The 20,069-nt window shown below is 41.8% G+C and overlaps 4 protein-coding genes across 4 annotated transcripts; all 4 read left to right on the forward strand.

Moving 5' to 3' along the window:
• Positions 1–1,736: 1,736 nt before the first annotated feature.
• LOC310691674 (olfactory receptor 12D1-like) lies at positions 1,737–2,675 on the forward strand (the record flags this gene model as incomplete). Its single annotated transcript, XM_083471540.1, has 1 exon — positions 1,737–2,675. One exon carries the CDS (start codon positions 1,737–1,739, stop codon positions 2,673–2,675), a length of 939 nt encoding a protein of 312 aa, XP_083327666.1.
• Positions 2,676–5,851: 3,176 nt separating this feature from the next.
• On the forward strand, positions 5,852–6,811 carry LOC310691675 (olfactory receptor 12D1-like; the record flags this gene model as incomplete). The annotated part of the gene is made up of 1 exon (XM_083471541.1): positions 5,852–6,811. The coding sequence occupies exon 1, from the start codon at positions 5,879–5,881 to the stop codon at positions 6,809–6,811; it is 933 nt and encodes a 310-aa protein (XP_083327667.1). The 5' UTR covers positions 5,852–5,878.
• Positions 6,812–10,848: 4,037 nt separating this feature from the next.
• Positions 10,849–11,787, forward strand: LOC310691067 (olfactory receptor 12D1-like; the record flags this gene model as incomplete). Its single annotated transcript, XM_083470667.1, has 1 exon — positions 10,849–11,787. One exon carries the CDS (start codon positions 10,849–10,851, stop codon positions 11,785–11,787), a length of 939 nt encoding a protein of 312 aa, XP_083326793.1.
• A 4,824-nt stretch (positions 11,788–16,611) lies between these two features.
• On the forward strand, positions 16,612–17,556 carry LOC310691057 (olfactory receptor 12D1-like; the record flags this gene model as incomplete). The annotated part of the gene is made up of 1 exon (XM_083470655.1): positions 16,612–17,556. One exon carries the CDS (start codon positions 16,612–16,614, stop codon positions 17,554–17,556), a length of 945 nt encoding a protein of 314 aa, XP_083326781.1.
• Between the last annotated feature and the right edge of the window lie 2,513 nt (positions 17,557–20,069).

The raw sequence follows: 20,069 nt of genomic DNA on the forward strand, positions 1-20,069 counted from the left end.
AAGGAGAAGGAAGGGAGAGAAAGAGGAAGGAGAAAAAAGAGGTGAGCCCCAACCTTGCTGCGCCGCTGCTGCTGCTGAAGAGGAGAAGTAGGAGAGCACTGGGAGGGCAAGGACACATGGCCAAGCCCAGGCCCAAGCTGAGCCTACTCCACAGTGGCTAGCACTCCAAGAGAGCAGGTTGGGGCCTAGAGGAAGGCCATGTGACAGAGGAGACCACAGAAGAGGACATATTACTTCTTTAAAATAATAATAATAATAACTTTTTAAAATAACCTTTTTCTCTTTTCAAAAAAAAAAAAAGTGTCCCCGGATTCTTTGAAAAAAATCTGGTAACCTTACTATAGTTCCTACAATTTTTGGGGTGAATAATGTGTTTCAAATGTGTGTTGAACATGCTTTAGGTGTATAATATGGATCTTCCATAAATTTCACTATCTTTCATTTTCTTTGTTCCTTTGCATGCAACTGGGGCAATGAGTTTCCCATGTTTGCAGCTGTCCCATTGTACTGTAACTTTAAGTGCAGTTTGATGTTGAGCAACTTTGCAGCTAATAATGTTTAACTCAATGTCTTTTTTCTCGGGAGGAAAGTGACATCAAACTTCCCATAATGACACAGCTACAGGGGCCAATTAAAGTTGCCAGTCTGAATCAACAAGAACAAACCTTTTTGTAGTTTATGCAACACTTGTGGTTTTTGTCATTTTTTACACATTTAACAAATGAAAGGAAGGAGGAACAAAAAGAAACATGGGACACATCTGAAGAAGCCAGTTTGGTTGTTTGGTGAGCACTCTGGTGAGTCGAGTCTTTTAAAGGATGTGCATATGAAATGGAAGGAGGGGCATATAACCACAGACCAATGCAATAGATAGCCCAAGCCTGTAAGTGTGATGTAAGGCAGGTTTACAAAGGTTGCTAAAACAATGACAAAGCAATGCAAAGTGGTTCCTTGGTTATGTTCAGAGCAAGAAAAAGAAGTGAGGGATACGTTTATTGCTTGGACAAGACAGTGAAGTGTTAACAGGTGATGGAGAGAAGGTACAACCACTAATTTTTTTTGCTTTGCACTTCTCCCACAGCGGGAATGGTGTTCTACCTGGGAATAGCAAGAGAGAGAAAGAGAGTGTGTGTAGGATAGAAGAGACTCTAACAAACTCATTTCATACAAAATGTGATCTGATTATTCAATATGTCACTAACTGTGTTTCTCTAATTCAGGGGCGGCCAATGCAGTACCCTCCAGAAGATGCTATTACTCACTCAATTCCTGAGCAAACTGGCTAGAGCTAGTGGCAGTTGGAGTCCAACAACATCTTGAGGGCACCACTTTGACTATCCCTGCGCTAATGAAAATTCATCATTCTTTCAGGAATGACAGAGTGAGATAAATATTGCATCAGATGTATTCCACCCTGCATTCAGCACTCTACTTAGCATCACAAAGATGGAAGAAATGATGGAGATTATTTAATCCAACACTCTGGACTTCTGCTGAAATACTACATACTTTGAAAATAATCTTCATGCCTTTCTATCTCATATTGTTTTCCTTAAAATTAATTTAAAAACTGACCAGGGAAAGAAGCCTTGTCAAATTGCCTTCATGGCTTCAGTCCCAACACCACAATCCATTGTCTTTCAATTCATTCATCACTACAGTACATTCTCTTCTAATTCCATTCTAAAACCACTGGCCTATTTCCCCCCATTTTTATTTTTTTTATCTGCACAGAGATGGGGAACCAGACAGAGGTCTACGAGTTCATTCTCTTGGGTATAGCAAATGACCACAGACAGCAACACATGCTTTTCACAGTCTTCCTGCTGCTCTATGTGGCCTGCTTGCTAGGAAATGGGGCCATTTTGGCAGTAGTCCTGGTTGAGCAACGCCTTCACACCCCCATGTATTTTTTCCTTGGAAATCTCTCTTGCCTTGATATATGTTGCTCCACAGTTACTGTACCCAAAATGCTGAATGGCTTCCTAAAGAGGCACAACACTATCTCCTTTATTGGTTGCCTGACTCAACTGCACTTCTTCCACTTCCTGGGCAGCAGTGAAGGCATGCTTCTGGGAGTCATGGCATATGACCGCTATGTGGCCATATGCAATCCTCTGCGTTACACCATCATCATGAATAAATGGGCTTGCCTTGCGCTAGCTGTGGCTACCTGGGCCGCAGGCTTCTTTCATGCCCTAATACACACAGTAGTCACTTCCCGGCTGTGGTTCTGTGGCCCCAATCTTATCCAGCACTTTTTCTGTGACATCAAGCCCCTGCTAGAATTGGCTTGCAGTAGCACGGCCCTCAACATGACCCTCCTCAACGTTGTCACAAGTTGCATTGCTCTAGGTTCCTTCTTTCTCACTCTCCTTTCTTATCTCTATATCATCTCCTTCCTCTTCTTCAAAGTCCAGTCATGGCAGAGCCGTTGGAAGGCCTTCTCAACCTGTGCTTCTCACCTAACGGTGGTAGCACTTTTGTATGTTCCAGTTATTTTCAACTACATGCTTGTCTCTACTGGTGAATCTTCTGAAAGGGAAATGAGCATCACTCTGTTGTACAGTGTGGTCACACCTGTTTTAAACCCCTTGATCTACACTTTGAGGAATCAAGAGGTAAAATCTGCTCTGAGGAAAATATTATGCAGAAAAATTATATTTCAAACATAGGAAGATGGCTTATACAGAATTGGATCATTGATCTATTTGACTAACTGATGGTGGCTCTCTGGGGTGTAAGACAGGGTCCTCTCCTAGTCCTACCTGGAGATGCTGAGGAATAAATCAGAGATGGTAGCCTGGGCCATACTCTTGTTTAGACATGACGGTGTCCACCTGTCAGCTGCAGGGAATAATGCCTGGAGGCTTAAAGGCCTGGTTGAAAATATGATTGGTTTGATGACAAGCCAAAAGTGCTTGGCTCATGTGGCAGTTTAGGCATTTGCTTGGCCTTAGTCTTGGTGGAGGGCAGGCTGTAATCCTCTGCTTGTTCCACCAAACGAAAGAGGTATCCCATTAAAGGGATCCAGGAAGATGCCTAGGAGGGGGCTATGGTCATTGAACCCCTTAAGGTGGTTCTCTTGTGGGGGTGAGACATTTTGATGTATGTTATAGGTCCTCCTGGTCTCAGGGGCAAACCCCTTTGGAAATACTTCCAGCAGCCAGGCTGGATGTTAATGGTTATACCCAATGCTACGCCAAACCTATTACATTTGCAATGAATAAAAGTTGTGGACTTTTTTGACCCCAAAATGTAAATGTTGTGTCTTGACTGGTTCTTTTCCTAAATCAGGAATCATTGCATGTGGTGGAGCCAGGGCACACAACTTCTAAAGAGAGGAGAGAATGGTGTTAAGATGGACTATCTACTAAAAAATGTGAGCCTTTAAAAAAATTGTTGAACGAGCAAACATTGATGATGTTAAAAATAATCTTGGTCATTAAAAATAACGTAGCAGAATATATGGATTGCATAATTTTTGTATTCTCAAAAGCACACTTTGTATTATCGAAAGCACAAATTGTTTATTTTCTCAATTCCCACATGAGCAATCAAGAGGCACTAAATTAATGAATGTAGCTAATTTACCCAACGGCGGCCAACAATCTTAACAAGCTGGGCACATGTTGCATACTAAAATTGTGTGGGCTCGCACAGCAATCAGAGTGCTGTTGTTGTTGCTTTGTCTCCTTTAAATACTGTACTTCCTTCATACCACTTAATGCAGTCTCAAGTTCAATGGACAAGCGGACTTATCAAAGTAGGTGCTGTCTGCAGCTTCAAAGAATGCACTATATAGCTATCTGTTAATCAAGAAATGTATGCTCATCCCATTCTTTACTCCAAGGATGAAAGTATACTAGTTTGTGCTGACAGTCTGCATTTGTGGAAATCTACAGCTGATAAACCTGACTAAAGCACGCAATAGAAAAATGAAATTTTAATTATGATAACACAGAGGAAAGGGTTTTATCCAGGTTACTCATTTCAGAAAATTATACTTTGTAGTCACTTTAGGTTCCATATAATTTGCATTAATTCTTTTTGCGAATCTATTTTCAAAGAGGAAGTGCCCTTCCATTGCATGCCTGACGTTTTCCTAAGGTTGTGTTACATATGTAGGGTGACCAGGAAATTAGTGGTTATATTTTAGACATTAGTTAAAGGAATTCTGTATGTATTTCTAAAGTCTTTAAAAGTTGTCTTCCTTGCAAGGAGGGAGAGAACTCTGTTGCAACAGAAAAGAAAAATCTTCATTGCTTTCCAACTCCACTGAGGCACAGAGTCACACGACGGAGCCAACAAAGGCAAAGCAAAACTGCTATGGAGTGGGGTCTGTGTGACTGGGCAGACCAGGCTTACTGCTTGGAGGCTCAGAGCTTCAATGGCTCTAGAGCCATGGTTCTCAACATGGGGCACATGCCCCACAAGGGTGATTTTTAAGGGTGGCAATTTGAGAATGAATTAGACCAAGTTAATAGGAGTTCACTTTTTGAATAATAAGAATTATATGTCACCGGGGTGGGGGGTGGGGAATCAGGATTTCCGAGAGGCCTAGGTGGCTTAGGTGGATCATGACCAAAAAAAGTTGGGAACCACTGCTCTAGAGGCTTCACCCAGGGCAAAATTCCTGGCTAAACCCCTTCATTTCACCACTGCTGTAGTTATTTATGGAATCAGATACTAAAATGTTAGTGTCTTATAGAATCAAAGACTTGGAAGAGACTCTGAGGATCATCTAATCTAATCCCTGCAATGCTATTGCTGTGTGATGGACAATGAAATATTCATATCTCAGTGTCTGTTTCTGTGGGTAACAGAAACAAGGACAAAACAATGCTTTTGTTGGATTATGAAGTCTTTAATACTGAAACTGAGTTATAATCAATGTCTGGAGTTAATTTCCCAGTATTAATGTTGCTAGAGGCAGAATACCTTCTGCTGTGCTTCAGATGTGCTTTTTAAGCAGAGACTCATTGAGAATTTTGCAGCAAAGCCTGCATGTGTAACATACAGTTAATACCTTACTTGAGCTGCAAAAGAGACATTATTATTATTATTATTATTATTATTATTATTATTATTATTATTATGCCACCCATCTGACTGGATTGCCCCAGTCACTCAGGGCGGGTTCCAACAAAATATTAAAAACACAATAAAACATTAAACATTAAAAACTTCCCTGTACATTAGAGCACTCTGCAAACATTTTGCATTACTGTAATTACCATGTAGAAGTTCTAGATGTTATTTACACAAACTCAAAAATGTATTGTTAATGCAAGTTAATGATGTTTTGGATAGTTGTACTTCATTATTCTTTAGAAAGCTTACAGCATTTTTCATTAACAGTTCCTGCTGGTTTTCTCTCATACAGTCTGGCTAGATTCTATTTTTAAGAGACTTAACCATTTTGGCTATGGTTTTTGTTCACTGTTTTCCTCCACCCCATTTTCTGGGAATTGTAGGTGGAAAAAGTGGAGCTGCACTGAAGTTCTGCTTGTGACCTGGAAATAGACATCTGGCCTACCACTGTGAGAACAGGATGCTGGGATAAATGTTCTCGTGAGTAAAGGCTCAGGAAGAGTGTGCCACGAGCTTCTCTGCACATTTAAAAAGTCTGTAGATTTTACAAGTCATTCATCCGTATGATATGACTAGGAATCTCAAAAGGAATGAAAATGGTAGAAGGAAAAGAAAATCACTTCTCTAAGGGGGTTTAGAATTAGACTGAGTTTTATCTGCTTATGTCTGTATGGATTTCTGATATGGGTGATGGACGTGAATAATACTCTACAGTGATCTCAACTACCTTTCTTCCTTCCTTTTAGTGACAAAGAACCAAACAGAGGTGAGAGAATTCATCTTGATGGGCCTGACCAATCTCTGGCAGCTTCAGTGTACACTCTTTGCCATCTTCCTGATGATGTATTTGGCCAGCCTACTGGGGAATGCAGCTATTGTGCTTGTTGCAATAGTTGAACCAAAGCTGCACACTCCCATGTACTTTTTTCTTGGAAACCTTTCCTGCCTTGACATCTTCTTTTCCACAGTCACTGTTCCTAAGATGCTAGCTGGTTTTCTGTTGCCAGTCCAAACCATTTCCTTTGCTGGCTGCATGGCCCAGCTCCACTTTTTCCATTTTCTGGGCAGCAGTGAAGCCATTCTTCTTGGAGTAATGGCATTTGATCGCTATGTAGCAATATGCAACCCCTTGCGTTACACCATCATCATGCGCAGGCAGGTTTGTCAAATCTTGGCAGCAGCCACATGGTCCATTGGCTTTTTTCATGCCTTGATGCATGCAGTGGCAACTGCCCGTCTGCCCTTCTGTGGGCCAAACCACATTGAACACTTTTTATGTGACATCAAACCTTTGCTGAAACTGGCCTGCGGCAGCACCCACCTCAACCTCATGCTCCTCAACACTGTAGCTAGCTCCGTTGCCATGGGACCTTTCATTGCCACACTCCTCTCCTACTTCTATATTATCATATTTCTTCTATTCAAAGTGCAATCCCGAAGTGGTCGACAGAAAGCCTTCTCCACCTGCGGATCCCATTTGATGGTGGTTGGGTTGATGTACGTGCCAGTGTTGTTTAACTACATGCTGCCCTCTGTGGAGAATGCTTCTCAAAGAGAAATGATGGTGACCCTCATATACAGTGCAGTTACCCCAGTTTTGAACCCACTTATTTATACACTGAGGAACCAGGAAGTCAAAACTGCTGTGTTAAAGATTTTCGGCAGAATATTTCAGTTTCCACTGAAAGGAAAAAATCAAAAAAGACTTTGTGAATAATACTACAGTAGGACAAGCATACACTAAAATGGAAACTCAAAATGCCACGGTAATACAAGAAGAATAACAAAACAAAAAAATGGGTTTTACAATGCAGGACATCATTGCAGGTCTCTGATATCAGCTAAAATCTTTTGTTTAAACATAGATAATATAAGCCACCACTCCTAAGAAACCGTATGACCATCGTGGTCTCTTAGCTTTCTTTGAAAGTTCTGTTGATGTGTTTCCTAGGTGAAATCTCCAAATGTACTTTATCTCTTGTTGTGAAAGACAATGGACCATTTACTTATCAAAGCACTAAAAGAATCAGATGCTGTGTCCTCATTTATGTCAATTTAAACCTGGGTGGTGAACCTATTGGGTTCTGGAGCTCAAGATTGAAAGGTGGGTGGGAAATCCGCTCATCAGTCACATGATTGATGGGTGCTTTCCTCTTCCCACCACTAAAAATCCCTTCTGCAGGGTTCCCAAGCTCCCAACAATCACCTGGCTTTCACTCACTTGGGAATCTCAGTGTGAGAGGTGTTTCCTGCCCTTTGCTTGGTGCTTTTGGGAGTTCTAAGTATCTGACTGGTAAAGCCTTGATTATTCCCTCTCCATCAGGTGATGGAGAGAAGAGAAATAAGGCTGTACTTTGAAGGATTGGTTGCATGCAGGACAAGTCCCCCTCACAGTTGATGCCTGCATAAAAGGGGGACACTTGCATCCACAGCTAAGCCAGAATTGATCTCTACCCTCCCACTCACCAGCTGATGTCACTTGTGACATCATCTGATTGATATGTGGATGTGGTTTGGGGAAATCACAGCATCTGCCAAATTGGACGTCCTGGTGGGCCTAGATTGGCCCCTTGCTTTAAGGCATAGTTTATACGCTTCTATTACCTATCACCAATCAAGTGATTGAGAGTGGAGAAATAAACCAGTATTTTACACACACACACACACACACACACACACACACACACAAACACACACACACACACACACACACGTTGTAGGCAGGAGAATCCCTGCCACAGGCAATGCCTGCAAAAAGTTGGGGCTGCTTTCCTGGGCTATTCCCAGTAGGAGACAGGCATGCAAGTTAGTATTTTACCAGCTGACATCACTTGCGACATCAGCTGATTGATAGGTGAGCATGATTTGCAGAAATGGCATACAGACCAAATTTGAACCCCCGGTGGACCATGATTGGCCTGTGGGGTGGAGGTTTCCTACTCTTGCAATACAACATAGCTGAAATTGTGGATACTTCACTCTTTCCTGTTTGTGTTGTTGCCAAGAGCTAAGCCATTTCCTGGTTTCATCCTTCATCTGAACCTGGGCCCAATGGCACTAGATGTCCAAAACTGAGTTTGCTTCCAGGATCTTGATAATAAAATGCATGTTACAGTCAACGACTTCTCATCCAAGCACCTTACCTCAGTTTAAACAGCAAAAGAGAATGATTGTATGGTTTAATGAAATCAATTTCCAACAATATTCTGGATAGTGTTAACTCATGTGAGTGAAAAGCAGCATAGAAATATAATAAATGGAACAAAAATGAAATGATCCTAGTTTGCTGAAAGGGCTCCAGTAGAAAATTATTGCTTGTTCTAAGTGTTACTTAATACCACCATGTCAACCATTTTCTCAATACATTGAACACAAAATTATTACAGAAGAGGTTGGTAGAGATTTGTGGGTGAGTGAAATGAGAGGGAATGAGAAAATCTGCACTGTGTACCAGTCTTCAAGGAGGGAAAATAATGGTGCTTTATAACAGATACTCTACTCTGAAATGTGAGTCTTTTAAAAATTATTGAAACAATCAGCTATAATGATGCTACAGCAGAAAAAAAAATGCCATTAAATAAAACTTGTTAGAATTAACCAATGTCACATATTATTTTATTCTCAAAAGCATAATCTGCACAATCAGAAGCAGTAATGGTTTATTTTCTTAAAACCAATATGCTTTTGCATTCAGTTCCCATCTGAACAATCAAGAGTCCCTAACTTGATTATTGTAGTTGTTTTCCCCAATGACAGCAAAAATCTTTAATTGGCTGGGTACATGTTCCATATTAGGGTTTAGGCTTATAAAGCCATGTGGGGTTCAAACAGCCATCAGTGTGTATTTTTTCCTGTCACCTTTAAATACATATGGCTTCCTTCATATCTCTTACAGCATTCAAAACTTCAATTTACCTCTAGTCTTATCTAATGGGCTCATCAAGGTAGGAGCTGCCTGCAGCATGATCAAACAGAATATTTAGCACAATGTGTGTCAAGCAAGGTTGCAACCCATTTTCCAAATATTTTTGTCATTGTTTTGGCCCTCCAACCCCTTTTGCAATGCAAATAAGGTGGCTTATCTAGAATGTCTGGATTTCATGGGTGTGCACTAGCTACAATAATTCATTGTATCTAATGCTGCGAAGCATACATAGGCCACAAGATTCACATTGTATCTGTATCAGTGTCAGGGATGAGCAAATATCTCAATTTTGTTAACCTCTCAGTGTCTTGCTAAATGCAAGATGGTTCTTTTAAAATTAGATTCAGAAGCAATACAAATCCAAGTGGGTGAGAAGATTACAGATTTTATTCCAAACAGCAAGCAAAATATACATTACCAAGAAAGCACTTCAATCTGCCACTGAGAAGCCCTGAAGAAGTGGCGAAGTGACCCCCAGGTAGCCTTTGATGCACAGCTCTGTGGCCAATAGACTGTGCCAAACTTCTGACTTCTATGATATTTTATCGACCTGTGGCCTGTTAGGGCTTATACAGGCTCAGCTATGAGACAAAAAGCCAGGCCATACATCAAAGGCTTTTACTGACCAGGATAGAAAAAACAATAAAACACAGATAACCAGAGCCAGGAAGGGATAATCAGAGACAGGAAGAATTGACCATGCCAGATCACCAGTCTCAAAATCACAATAATTATTCTAGAATAATTATCCCATACACTCAGTTTCTCATCTTTTCAGTCTTAAATTTGGTTATTCACATTTCCACATCAAGTTTGCGTTTTTTTTAAAAAAGAAAAGTCCTCATGAAAATTCAACATCATTTTAACACAAATTTCTCCCATTTTTTCTAATAGGATACATTTTGGTATGTTGATGCTCACAAATAGATGAATGTATATACACACTATGCCTGCACGTGCATGTACCGTATATCAATCTTTGTACAAATTACAAGGCTATAGTTGCACCATTCAGATAAGGGTTAATTTTGGAAGAAGCTTGTGCTTGCTCCCCATGTTGTTTTTGAAAGTATGAATTCTGTTGATAGACTCTGATGCTACAAGGCAGGTTCCTGGTATTTGTTAGGCACACACACCATGTCAGCTGCTGGGAGTTGTACTCTGTTGCCACCTGATGCACGTATGAAAACCTTCATACTTTTAAGGAATAGAAAACAAAAAGGTCAAAAAGCTGCATCACCACTGGATACAGGCATACTATTTTTAACAAACATATTCCAATATCAAGAGAAGAACATTTTTGTTAGTGTCTTGAATCCATGTTGGTTGCAGACAGCTTCTCCAACCAATTTCAACATTGATGATGTAATCAACTGTTTTGAAATCTACAAAGCTACAGTATGAGTGGGCACTAGTCACGATGGCCATTTTCTACCTCCCCTGTCAGAGGCAGTGTGTCTCTGAATACCATTTTCTAGAAATTGCAGGTGGATAGAGTGCTGATGCACTTGGTTCAGCTTTTGATGTGGCCATGAACAAGTAACAGGCTACTTGAGAACGGTATGACTCTCATAAGTAGTTATAATATTTTTTTATTATTAAAAAATCCCTAAACAGAATGAAGGTGGGTTTAGAGTTAAATAGAAATGTTTTTCGTCATCTTTATCGTTTATGTACATGTTAACAGTCTTTCACCCTTCCTACAATTCCACTGAGCAATTTTATACACTTCTTTCTAAACAATTTTGTTATATACTGTAGGTAATGGATATTACTTGCACTCTACAGTGACCTCCTCTCGCCTTATTGTTGTCTGCTGCCTTTTAGTGATGGAGAATCAAACAGAGGTGACAGAATTCATCTTAATGGGCCTGACCAATGTCTGGGAGCTTCAGTGTATACTCTTTGCCATCTTCCTGATGATGTATTTGGCCAGCCTAGTGGGGAATGCAGCTATCTTGCTCGTCACAATAGCTGAACCAAAGCTTCACACTCCCATGTACTTTTTTCTTGGAAACCTTTCCTGCCTTGACATTTTCTATTCCACCACCACAGTTCCAAAGATGCTGGCTGGTTTTCTATCAGAGACACAAAATATTTCCTTTGGTGGCTGTATGGCTCAGCTCCACTTCTTCTATTTCCTGGGCAGCAGTGAAGGCATTCTTCTCGGTGTCATGGCATTTGATCGCTATGTTGCAATATGCAACCCCTTGCGTTACACCATCATAATGCGCAAGCAGGTCTCCCAACTCATGGCAGCAGCCACATGGTCCGCTGGCTTTTTTCATGCCCTGATGCATACAATGGCAACTGCCCGTCTCCCCTTCTGTGGGCCAAACCGCATTGAACACTTTTTATGTGATATCAAACCTTTGCTGAAACTGGCCTGCGGTAGCACCTACCTCAGCCTGATGCTCCTCAACACAGTAACCAGTTGTGTTGCTATGGGTCCTTTTATTGCCATACTCCTCTCTTACTTCTACATTATCACTTTTCTTCTCTTCAAAGTGCAGTCCCGAAGTGGTCGACAGAAAGCCTTCTCCACCTGTGGATCCCATCTGACGGTGGTTAGTTTGCTCTACGTGCCTGTCCTGTTTAACTACATGCTCCCCTCTGTGGGTAATGCTTCTCAAAGGGACATGATGGTGACCCTCATATACAGTGCACTCACCCCACTTTTAAACCCACTTATTTATACTCTGAGGAACCAGGAAGTCAAAGCTGCCTTGCTAAAGATTCTGGGGAAAAAATATTTCATTTTTCACTGAAAGGAAATGATCAAAGACGGTTTTTCCCCAATGGTAGTACTCTTAGACATGTAACCACCAGAGCAGGAACTCACACTGTAGCAGAACTGCAAGAGAAAGACAATTGGGTTTTACTTTGTGGTAAATCATTACAGGCCTCTGATAGTGGATGAATTTTTTTGTTTAAATTTGTAAGCCACAACTCCTGAGAAATTTTATGAGTGTCGTGGTTGTTCAGCTTACTTCTAAAGGACTTCTGATGTGTTTTCTCAGTAAAATCTCCAAATATGCTTTACATTCTACATCTTATGTAATCAATAAGAACTCTATTTATCAAAGGACCCGAAAGTAAATTGCTGTGGCCTCATTCATATATCAGGGATGAACTCTCCCTTTTTTTCTTGAGCACAAGTGCCAATTTTAAGGGAGGGAGGGAAATCCTCCTGTTGATCATATTACAGCATTATGATATCACATAAAAGATGACTGGGTTGTCTTGTAAACATCTCTTGCACAGGGTTCTCTAGCTCCTGGCACTTTGTGGTAGGAATCTTGGGGATGGCAGTAACAAGCTTGATGCTTTGGGGAAATCTGAGGATAGGGTGAGGAAAGCATCCTTTCTCCTGCATTTTACAAACATTGGCTGCATGGGACACAGGACCCAATCACAACTGATGCCTGCAAAATAATAATAATAATAATAATAATAATAATAATAATAATAATGGTGATGAGGCAGAGATTTGTCTTGGCTGAACACATGTGTTCCAAGTAGGGAACAGGGATGCACATGCAATAAAGAACTAAATTCTATCCTCCCATCAGTTGACATCACTTACAACATCAGCTGATTGATAGGTGGATGCGGTTTCAGGAAATTGCCTTGCAGACCAGAATGGTCTTCTTCATGTGCCTGTTCCATAAGAGGTCTGGAGGGTGGCAATATGTGAACTGGTCTTTTCTACAATGGCTCCCCATTTATGGAATGGTCTGCTCAAGGAGGTTTTGCTAGTGCCTTCATTACACATCTTTTGGCACCAGGTCAAAATGTGCTGGGGCAGCAGGTCGGGGAGGGGGTTTTGGTTTGTTTTTGTGTATTTTTTTGTGGATGCTTCATTTTTTCCTGATTGTGCTGCTGCCAGGAGCACATACATTTCCTTGCTTCAGATTCCATATGAACCTGGGTCTCAATAAACCCAAACCAGTAAACCAATGACAAACATTGATTACAACTTGTGTGTCAGGACTGGAGTCAGTAGTAGGTCAGCAACGAAACAATAAATCACCCAAGGTCAGTGAAGTTAACTCTTTTATTCAAGGAAACAAACCACAGATCCGGCCCAGTGGTCTCAGCAACTCGTTCTACGAGGTATTGCCCCGATGAAGTAGTTGCAAGGGCTGAAGATTCTCACCTTCCCAGTGCTGCCTAGAACTCCTCCTCTCCAGGGTCTTTCCCCTGCAGTCTCAGGCTGTGTCTGCACACAACCACCCTCTGCTCTGCCCCTTTCATTTCTCAGCATGTTCTAGGAGACCAGGGAAAGGGTAGCTGGTTGCAGCAGGAGGGGGAGACCCGCTGACTTCTTCAGCAGCCTGCCTCTCTATCTCTTGGCTCCACCCCTCTACAGCCCCCTCTTCTGCCTCAGAGTTTGAACTGTCCTCTGCCTTGGCCTCTTCCTGTTCCCTAAATCCTGTCACCTCTTCCATATCCTCCAACATTTATCCAATGAAAATAGGGAGTCCCATTCCATAACGATATTTTTACTATTTATACACCACACATCTTACTGGGTTGCTCCAGCCATCAGGGCAGCTTCCAACATATATAAAACATAATAAAACATTAAACTTAAAAAAAACAACTTCCCTATACAAGATTGCTTTCAGATGGCTCAGAGGTCAGATAACTCCATACCCTCCAACATTTCTCCAATGAAAATAGGGACGTCCAAAGGAAAAGTGGGACATTCTGGGATCAAATCAGAAACCGGGATGGCTTCTCTAAATCAGGGACATCCCTGGAAAATAGGGACACTTGGAGGGTCTGCTCTTCTGCTTCTGACGCTTCCTCCTCTCAGTCTGCTCCTTCTCCCTCTGACCACTCATTGTCATCTTACCACAAATTCCTCGGCTCTGAGCCTTATTCCTCTGGGGGTTCCCTAGAGGGTTCCTCAGCTGGTACCTCCCATCACTCTTCTGAATCCAGCTTGTCCATGACAGTGTGGTTTGTTTGGAGAGGGGGGGAAATGACCACCCCAGGTTTGGGTGTAACAGTAAGTTATGGGTGGGGAACCACAGCACTACCACCCTGTTCTCTCTGTCTGGCTTTGAGACTAAAAGGCCACACCCCTCATTGACCTTTCTTTGCCCCCTTTGCCACACATAAGAATGAGTTCTTATGTGTGTCTTGCTAGTCTGAAATCTAGTCCTTTTAGATTTTACCGAAATAAACAAAATTCATAATGCTACTTTAAAAGAAAAGAGAAGAAAAAAGCTTGATCATTGAATGCAACTGCCAGCATGCATTGATTGCACAAATTGTTTCTATTCTCAAAAGCACTATCTGTATTCTCAAAAGTGCAACTAGTTTATTTTCTCAAAATAGATAGGCTTCTAGATTCAATTCCCACATGAACAATCAAGAGTCTCTAACTTAATGCTGGTAGTTCTTTCCCCAAATGGGTCACATGTTACATACCAGGGTTTAGGCACATATATTTATGTGTGGTTCACACAGCAATCAGTAACACTGTTTTTATCTATTAAAAGTCATATGACCTCCTACCTTGTATAGTATTCTCTGCTTCAATTAACTTCTAGTTTTATGTTATGGACAAGTGGATTCATCAAGGTAGGAGCTGTCTGCAGCTTTACAGGACACAATATATAATAGGATGTTAATGAAGCGATTTATGTTTGTCCCATTCTTTCTTATGAAAGTTGCAGTGTACATGTTCGAGCTTACAGTCTGTTTTGCAGAAAGCTACAGCTAATAAACCTTGGTAAAGAACACAATAGAAAAATGAAAATGTTCATGATGATAAAATACAAATATTGTGTCCAATGCTAGTCCTACACAGATAGCATCCTCTGAAATTATTGAAGATTACATAGTTAGGTTCTTTATTTTCAGTGGGTCTAAATCAGCGGTTCTCAACCTGTGGGTCCCAAGATGTTGTTGGACTACAACTCCCAACATCCCTGAGCTCTGGCCTTGCTAGTTAGGGGTGATGGGAGTTGTAGTTCAACAACATCTGGGGACCCAAGGTTGAGAAAGGCTGGTCTAAATTGAATAGAATTGGTGGCCTACAACTCAAATAATTGATTAGCACACATTGATCCTAAACAATGCTATCTGTTTCCATTCTTTGATCCTAGACAACATGTCAGAAGATCCCCAATGAGGCATACTGGAAAGAGAAAGCAATAACAATCTTGCTTTAGTTATTTATGGAATTTGGTATTAAAATATGAGTGCCTATTCCTGTGTGCTTATGTGTATGTTTCCATGGGTAACACGGGCATGGACACAACATTACCATTGTTGCATTAAGTGTTTAATTCTAAAACTGAGTTTTCATTAATGTTTGGAGGCAATGCCCCTTGCATTATTGTGGTTTGAGGCAGAATACCCTTTGCTGGTCTTCAGATGCGTTTCTAAGCAAGGTGAAAATATTTCAGCAAAGTCTACCATCTTTAACATACAATTAGCATCTCACCTGAACTGCAGAAATGACTAAGTTTCATAGTCTCATTAGAACTCTTTATGAACATTTTGCATTCATTATAATTTTGAAATTCTGAATGCTGTTTTCACCAACGGTAAAATGTGCGGAAGAGCATTTGCATATTTATAACCCATTTTTCCTTCAAAAGCTTATGGCAGATTCCATAAGCCACTTCATTCTGAATTTTCATCCTGACCCCAAACACTGGTGTCCACCAGCTATTCCCAAGTGGCCAAACACTGACCGAAATTAGGCATCCTTCCTATCTCTGCCACACAAATAGGCACACCCCCCCCAAAGGCAATCTAACCTAAGTTCATGATTTGTATGCTTCCAAATATATCTGTCATTGTTTTGATTATTTCCCCCATTTGTATTTCAAGGCAGGAAATCCAGATTCTAGCTAGATTGTAAGACTGTGCACCAGCTACAAAATTCACCTAGTATCTGTATCTGTGGTAGGGATGGCCAAATATCTCTGTTTGGTTTTTCTCAGGATCTCATTATTTTCAAACTTAAATTTGGTTCTTTAAATTTCACTATCTATCTGCATGAAGATTCACTGGGTGTTTGCATGAATTTCTCTAAATATACTCATGTTTGCAAAACAAATTTTATATAATATAATTCATAGGTGAATGTCTTCCTCACTAGCAGATGCATATTCTTCACTCTTCATCTCAGCATGTGATTTTTCTGTACACATTACTTCATTGGAAGACTGCATTGCAAAATACAAAGAAGTATGAATGATGAATGTTTTTGAGTTTGTTGACTGAAAGTATGGATTCTCTTGGTCATGATGGACTCTGATGCTACAGTGCAGCTTCAAATAGTCATCCCCCCACCCCATGAGATAAGAGATAATACGAAGATGAAGCTCGTAAGTATTAACTGATATCTCCAAACTCAGTGAGAGATGCATTTACAATTAGGCTGGGAAGTTCTAAGTCACCTTCCATCATTTGTGTGCATGTTATTAGCCTGTTTTGTCCACCTTCTATTCCCACTGCAGTTTCAGAGCTTACTGACTATTAAATTTTCTGATACAGATAAATGATTTTATGAGCATTCTGCAATGCCCTCACCTCCTCTTATTGTTCCCTATTGTCTTTTAGCAATGGAGAACCAAACAGAGGTGAGAGAATTCATCTTGATGGGCCTGACCAATCTCTGGCAGCTTCAGTGTACACTCTTTGCCATCTTCCTGATGATGTATTTGGCCAGCCTAGTGGGGAATGCAGCTATCTTGCTCGTCACAATAGTTGAACCAAAGCTGCACACTCCCATGTACTTTTTTCTTGGAAACCTTTCCTGCCTTGACATCTTCTTTACCACAACCACAGTTCCAAAGATGCTAGCTGGTTTTCTGTTGCCAGTCCAAACTATTTCCTTTGCTGGCTGCATGGCCCAGCTCCACTTTTTCCATTTCTTGGGCAGCAGCGAAGTCATTCTTCTGGGAATAATGGCACTTGACCGATATGTTGCAATATGCAACCCTTTGCGTTACTCCATCATCATGCGCAGGCAGGTTTGCCAAATCTTGGCAGCAGCCACGTGGTCCACTGGCTTTTTTCATGCCCTGATGCATGCAGTGGCAACTGCCCGTTTGCCCTTCTGTGGGCCCAATCACATTGAGCATTTTTTGTGTGACATCAAACCTTTGTTGAAACTGGCCTGCGGCAGCACACACCTCAACCTCATGCTCCTCAATACTGTAACCAGCTGCATTGTAATGGGTCCTTTTATAGCAACACTCCTCTCCTACTTCTACATTATCATTTTTCTTCTCTTCAAAGTGAAATCCAGAAGTAGTAAACAGAAAGCCTTCTCCACCTGTGGATCCCATCTGATGGTGGTTGGTTTGCTCTATGTGCCTGTTTTGTTTAACTACATGCTCCCCTCTGTGGGTAATGCTTCTCAAAGGGACATGATGGTGACCCTAATATACAGTGCAGTCACACCAGTTTTGAACCCACTTATTTATACTCTGAGGAACCAGGAAGTCAAAGCTGCCTTGGTGAAGATTTTGGGAAGATTTTCACTTTTCACTGAATGGAAATGATTAGAGGCAGCGCTGGATTTATGTATAGGTTAAGTAGGCTGAAGCCTAGGGCCTCTAAATCTATCAGGCCTCACCAGCCTGCCCTCTCCCCAGTGCTGCAGTCTCCCCTCTCCCAAAATTGCAAACCCAAGATTTCATGTGAGGGCAGGACAACTTGGGCCCAGCAACTATGACACTCAGGGCTAGCCATTGGGGTCCAATTTGAAGCAGTGGAGTGCACCTTGGGTTTTTGTTTTTTGTTTTTTGGTAGGGCCCCAGTTCACAGCTAAAGTCTGCAAAATCTCATAGATATAAATATAATCCATCTAGATTGCCCTGGTGTGATCCATCTAGATCCCCTTAGGAGTGGCACCCAATTTGGCCCAATTGCTCCAATTGCCTTAAGGGCAGCCCTGATGAGACTGTACAGGGCTTGGACTGACAAGCCCTGCCCTTCTAGGTCCCTGGTGTCACATAACAAGAATTAAGGACTTGTTATGGAAACAAAGGGACTTATTGGAAATCAGTTTTGCCACCTCTCCCCCCAAACCCGAAGACAATGAGCCCAGCCATCTTTTATTCACAGTCACATAAGCACTACACTACAGCATAAGCACTACACTACAGCATGGCCATAAACCTGTACGTTCAACTACTGAAATATACACCCAATATGTAGCAATGTAGATTTACGTTACTGCTTTATGAATGAACACTGCGTTTTATGAATGGACTCTGTATATTGTGAATTACCTAAAAGCCACCTATAGGGAGCTCTAGAATCTGACAGCTAACCAACTGGGTACTATCAAACAGCGACCCCTATTGCTGAAAGCAGGTAACCAGCAGGGAACACGTCAGTTCAGCCTATGCACTGTTGACTGAACACCCCCTGCTGTGCAGATAATGGAGAAAGCTCTTAATTATATCCCTTCTGGCATCCCGGCCAACTCTATTACGCTGGTGTAAACACTGGGGCTTAATTTGAATAGTAGAGTGCCTGGTATCTGGTGGGCAATCTCATCCTTTATTTCCACACTGTGGCTGCAGACCAAATCACCTGTTAAGAGAGTTATGAGATTCAGGTGAGGGTCAGATGCCTTGTCAATCACAGCAGGTATATAAGAGGCCTTCGCCCTGGCCAGGCCTTTGCCCACAGTTTTTTTAACAGGGCAGGGCGAGAGTCCCAGGGGGGCGCCGTCCGCGGTGAGTGGCAAACCCCTTAGGGGTAGTGCGGCAATGTCACTCCCAGGGATGACACCTGCGACAGGCTGCACACACCACACACCGCCTCCTCTGCTGGTGTTTGGGGGCAGTCTTCCTGCACTTTCTCTTTCCTGCTAATACATTGTCTCTGATTTTTCCAGTAGCTGCTTGATTTGCAGCTTTTAAAACATGATAACCAGGTCTTTTTATCAGCTGGAACTCACTGGAACTCAGTTCTGGCTCCTCTCAGATGAATTCCATTGCCATTCTAAGAGAACAAGGGAGGTGTTCATGGTGAATCCCAGCACCTATTTTTCTAGAAAAATAGCACCGGTGATAACATTTATCTCTGGATTCAATCACTTTGCATGACAACACTTGGAAAATGTGATAAAAATACACCTTGAAGTGCATATACAAAAGCACAGATAGAGTTTATGTTGCTGAACTTCATCATGATCCATGACTTTACTTGTATGACATTTTTTATCCCTATCCCACTAGGGAAATAATGAACAAAGTCGTGTCAAGATTCCACCCACCCACTGCCCCTCAACTATTTAGGAAGAACCAGACATAATACAGTTTATGGGTCAAATAAGGCTACAACTTTATTGGTTAAAGATGTAAGAGGTCTGGCATAGGCATTGGGCATAAACCCCAACTTCTGGCCTGCCTACCAGAAGTGAAGCCCTGGGTCAACCTGACAGTGCAGGGTCCTAGGACTTATATAAAATATGAGGGCCCCTGTGGGGATCGTCATCTTGACGAGTGCCATGGCCCAACCCCCACCCCTCCACCCTTTGGGCATATGAACTCCCCATGTACAGAAGCAACTTATCTCAGATCCCTTTAGCAGGATACCTTTTCACTTGAAGGGGTAGGCAGAGACTACAACCTCCTCTCCATCCAAGACTAAGGCTCACCCAATGCCTAAGCCACCTAATTTGTGACCATTGCTATTTGGTAGGCAAAACCAACAGACAGGAGCCAATTGGCCTGGTGGACAAATTTCTGCCTGGCCCTGAATATGGCAACCAACAGAGTCCATAGCAAGGTCAAATTACCCAAGACAAACCTTTACACAATGGGAGGGTGGGTGAGCCAATGAAGAACTGAGCACTAGAGCCAGAGCAGGCCACTTTAAATGCCCCAACAGCAGACTCAAAGGAAGATTTCATGCTTCATTGGGTCCACCCCCTGAGTCAGCCCCACCTCCCAACCTACCTGCCATTGACCACTTTGTAGGCAGTCCTGGATCTAAGTGAAACCATTAAGATCTATTCTTCATAGAATACTTGTTAATAAAGTTTCAGTTTTGTATCCAT

This window comes from Podarcis liolepis, assembly GCF_965112155.1.
Source record: "Podarcis liolepis genome assembly, chromosome: 13".
NCBI classification, from domain to species: domain Eukaryota; kingdom Metazoa; phylum Chordata; class Lepidosauria; order Squamata; family Lacertidae; genus Podarcis; species Podarcis liolepis.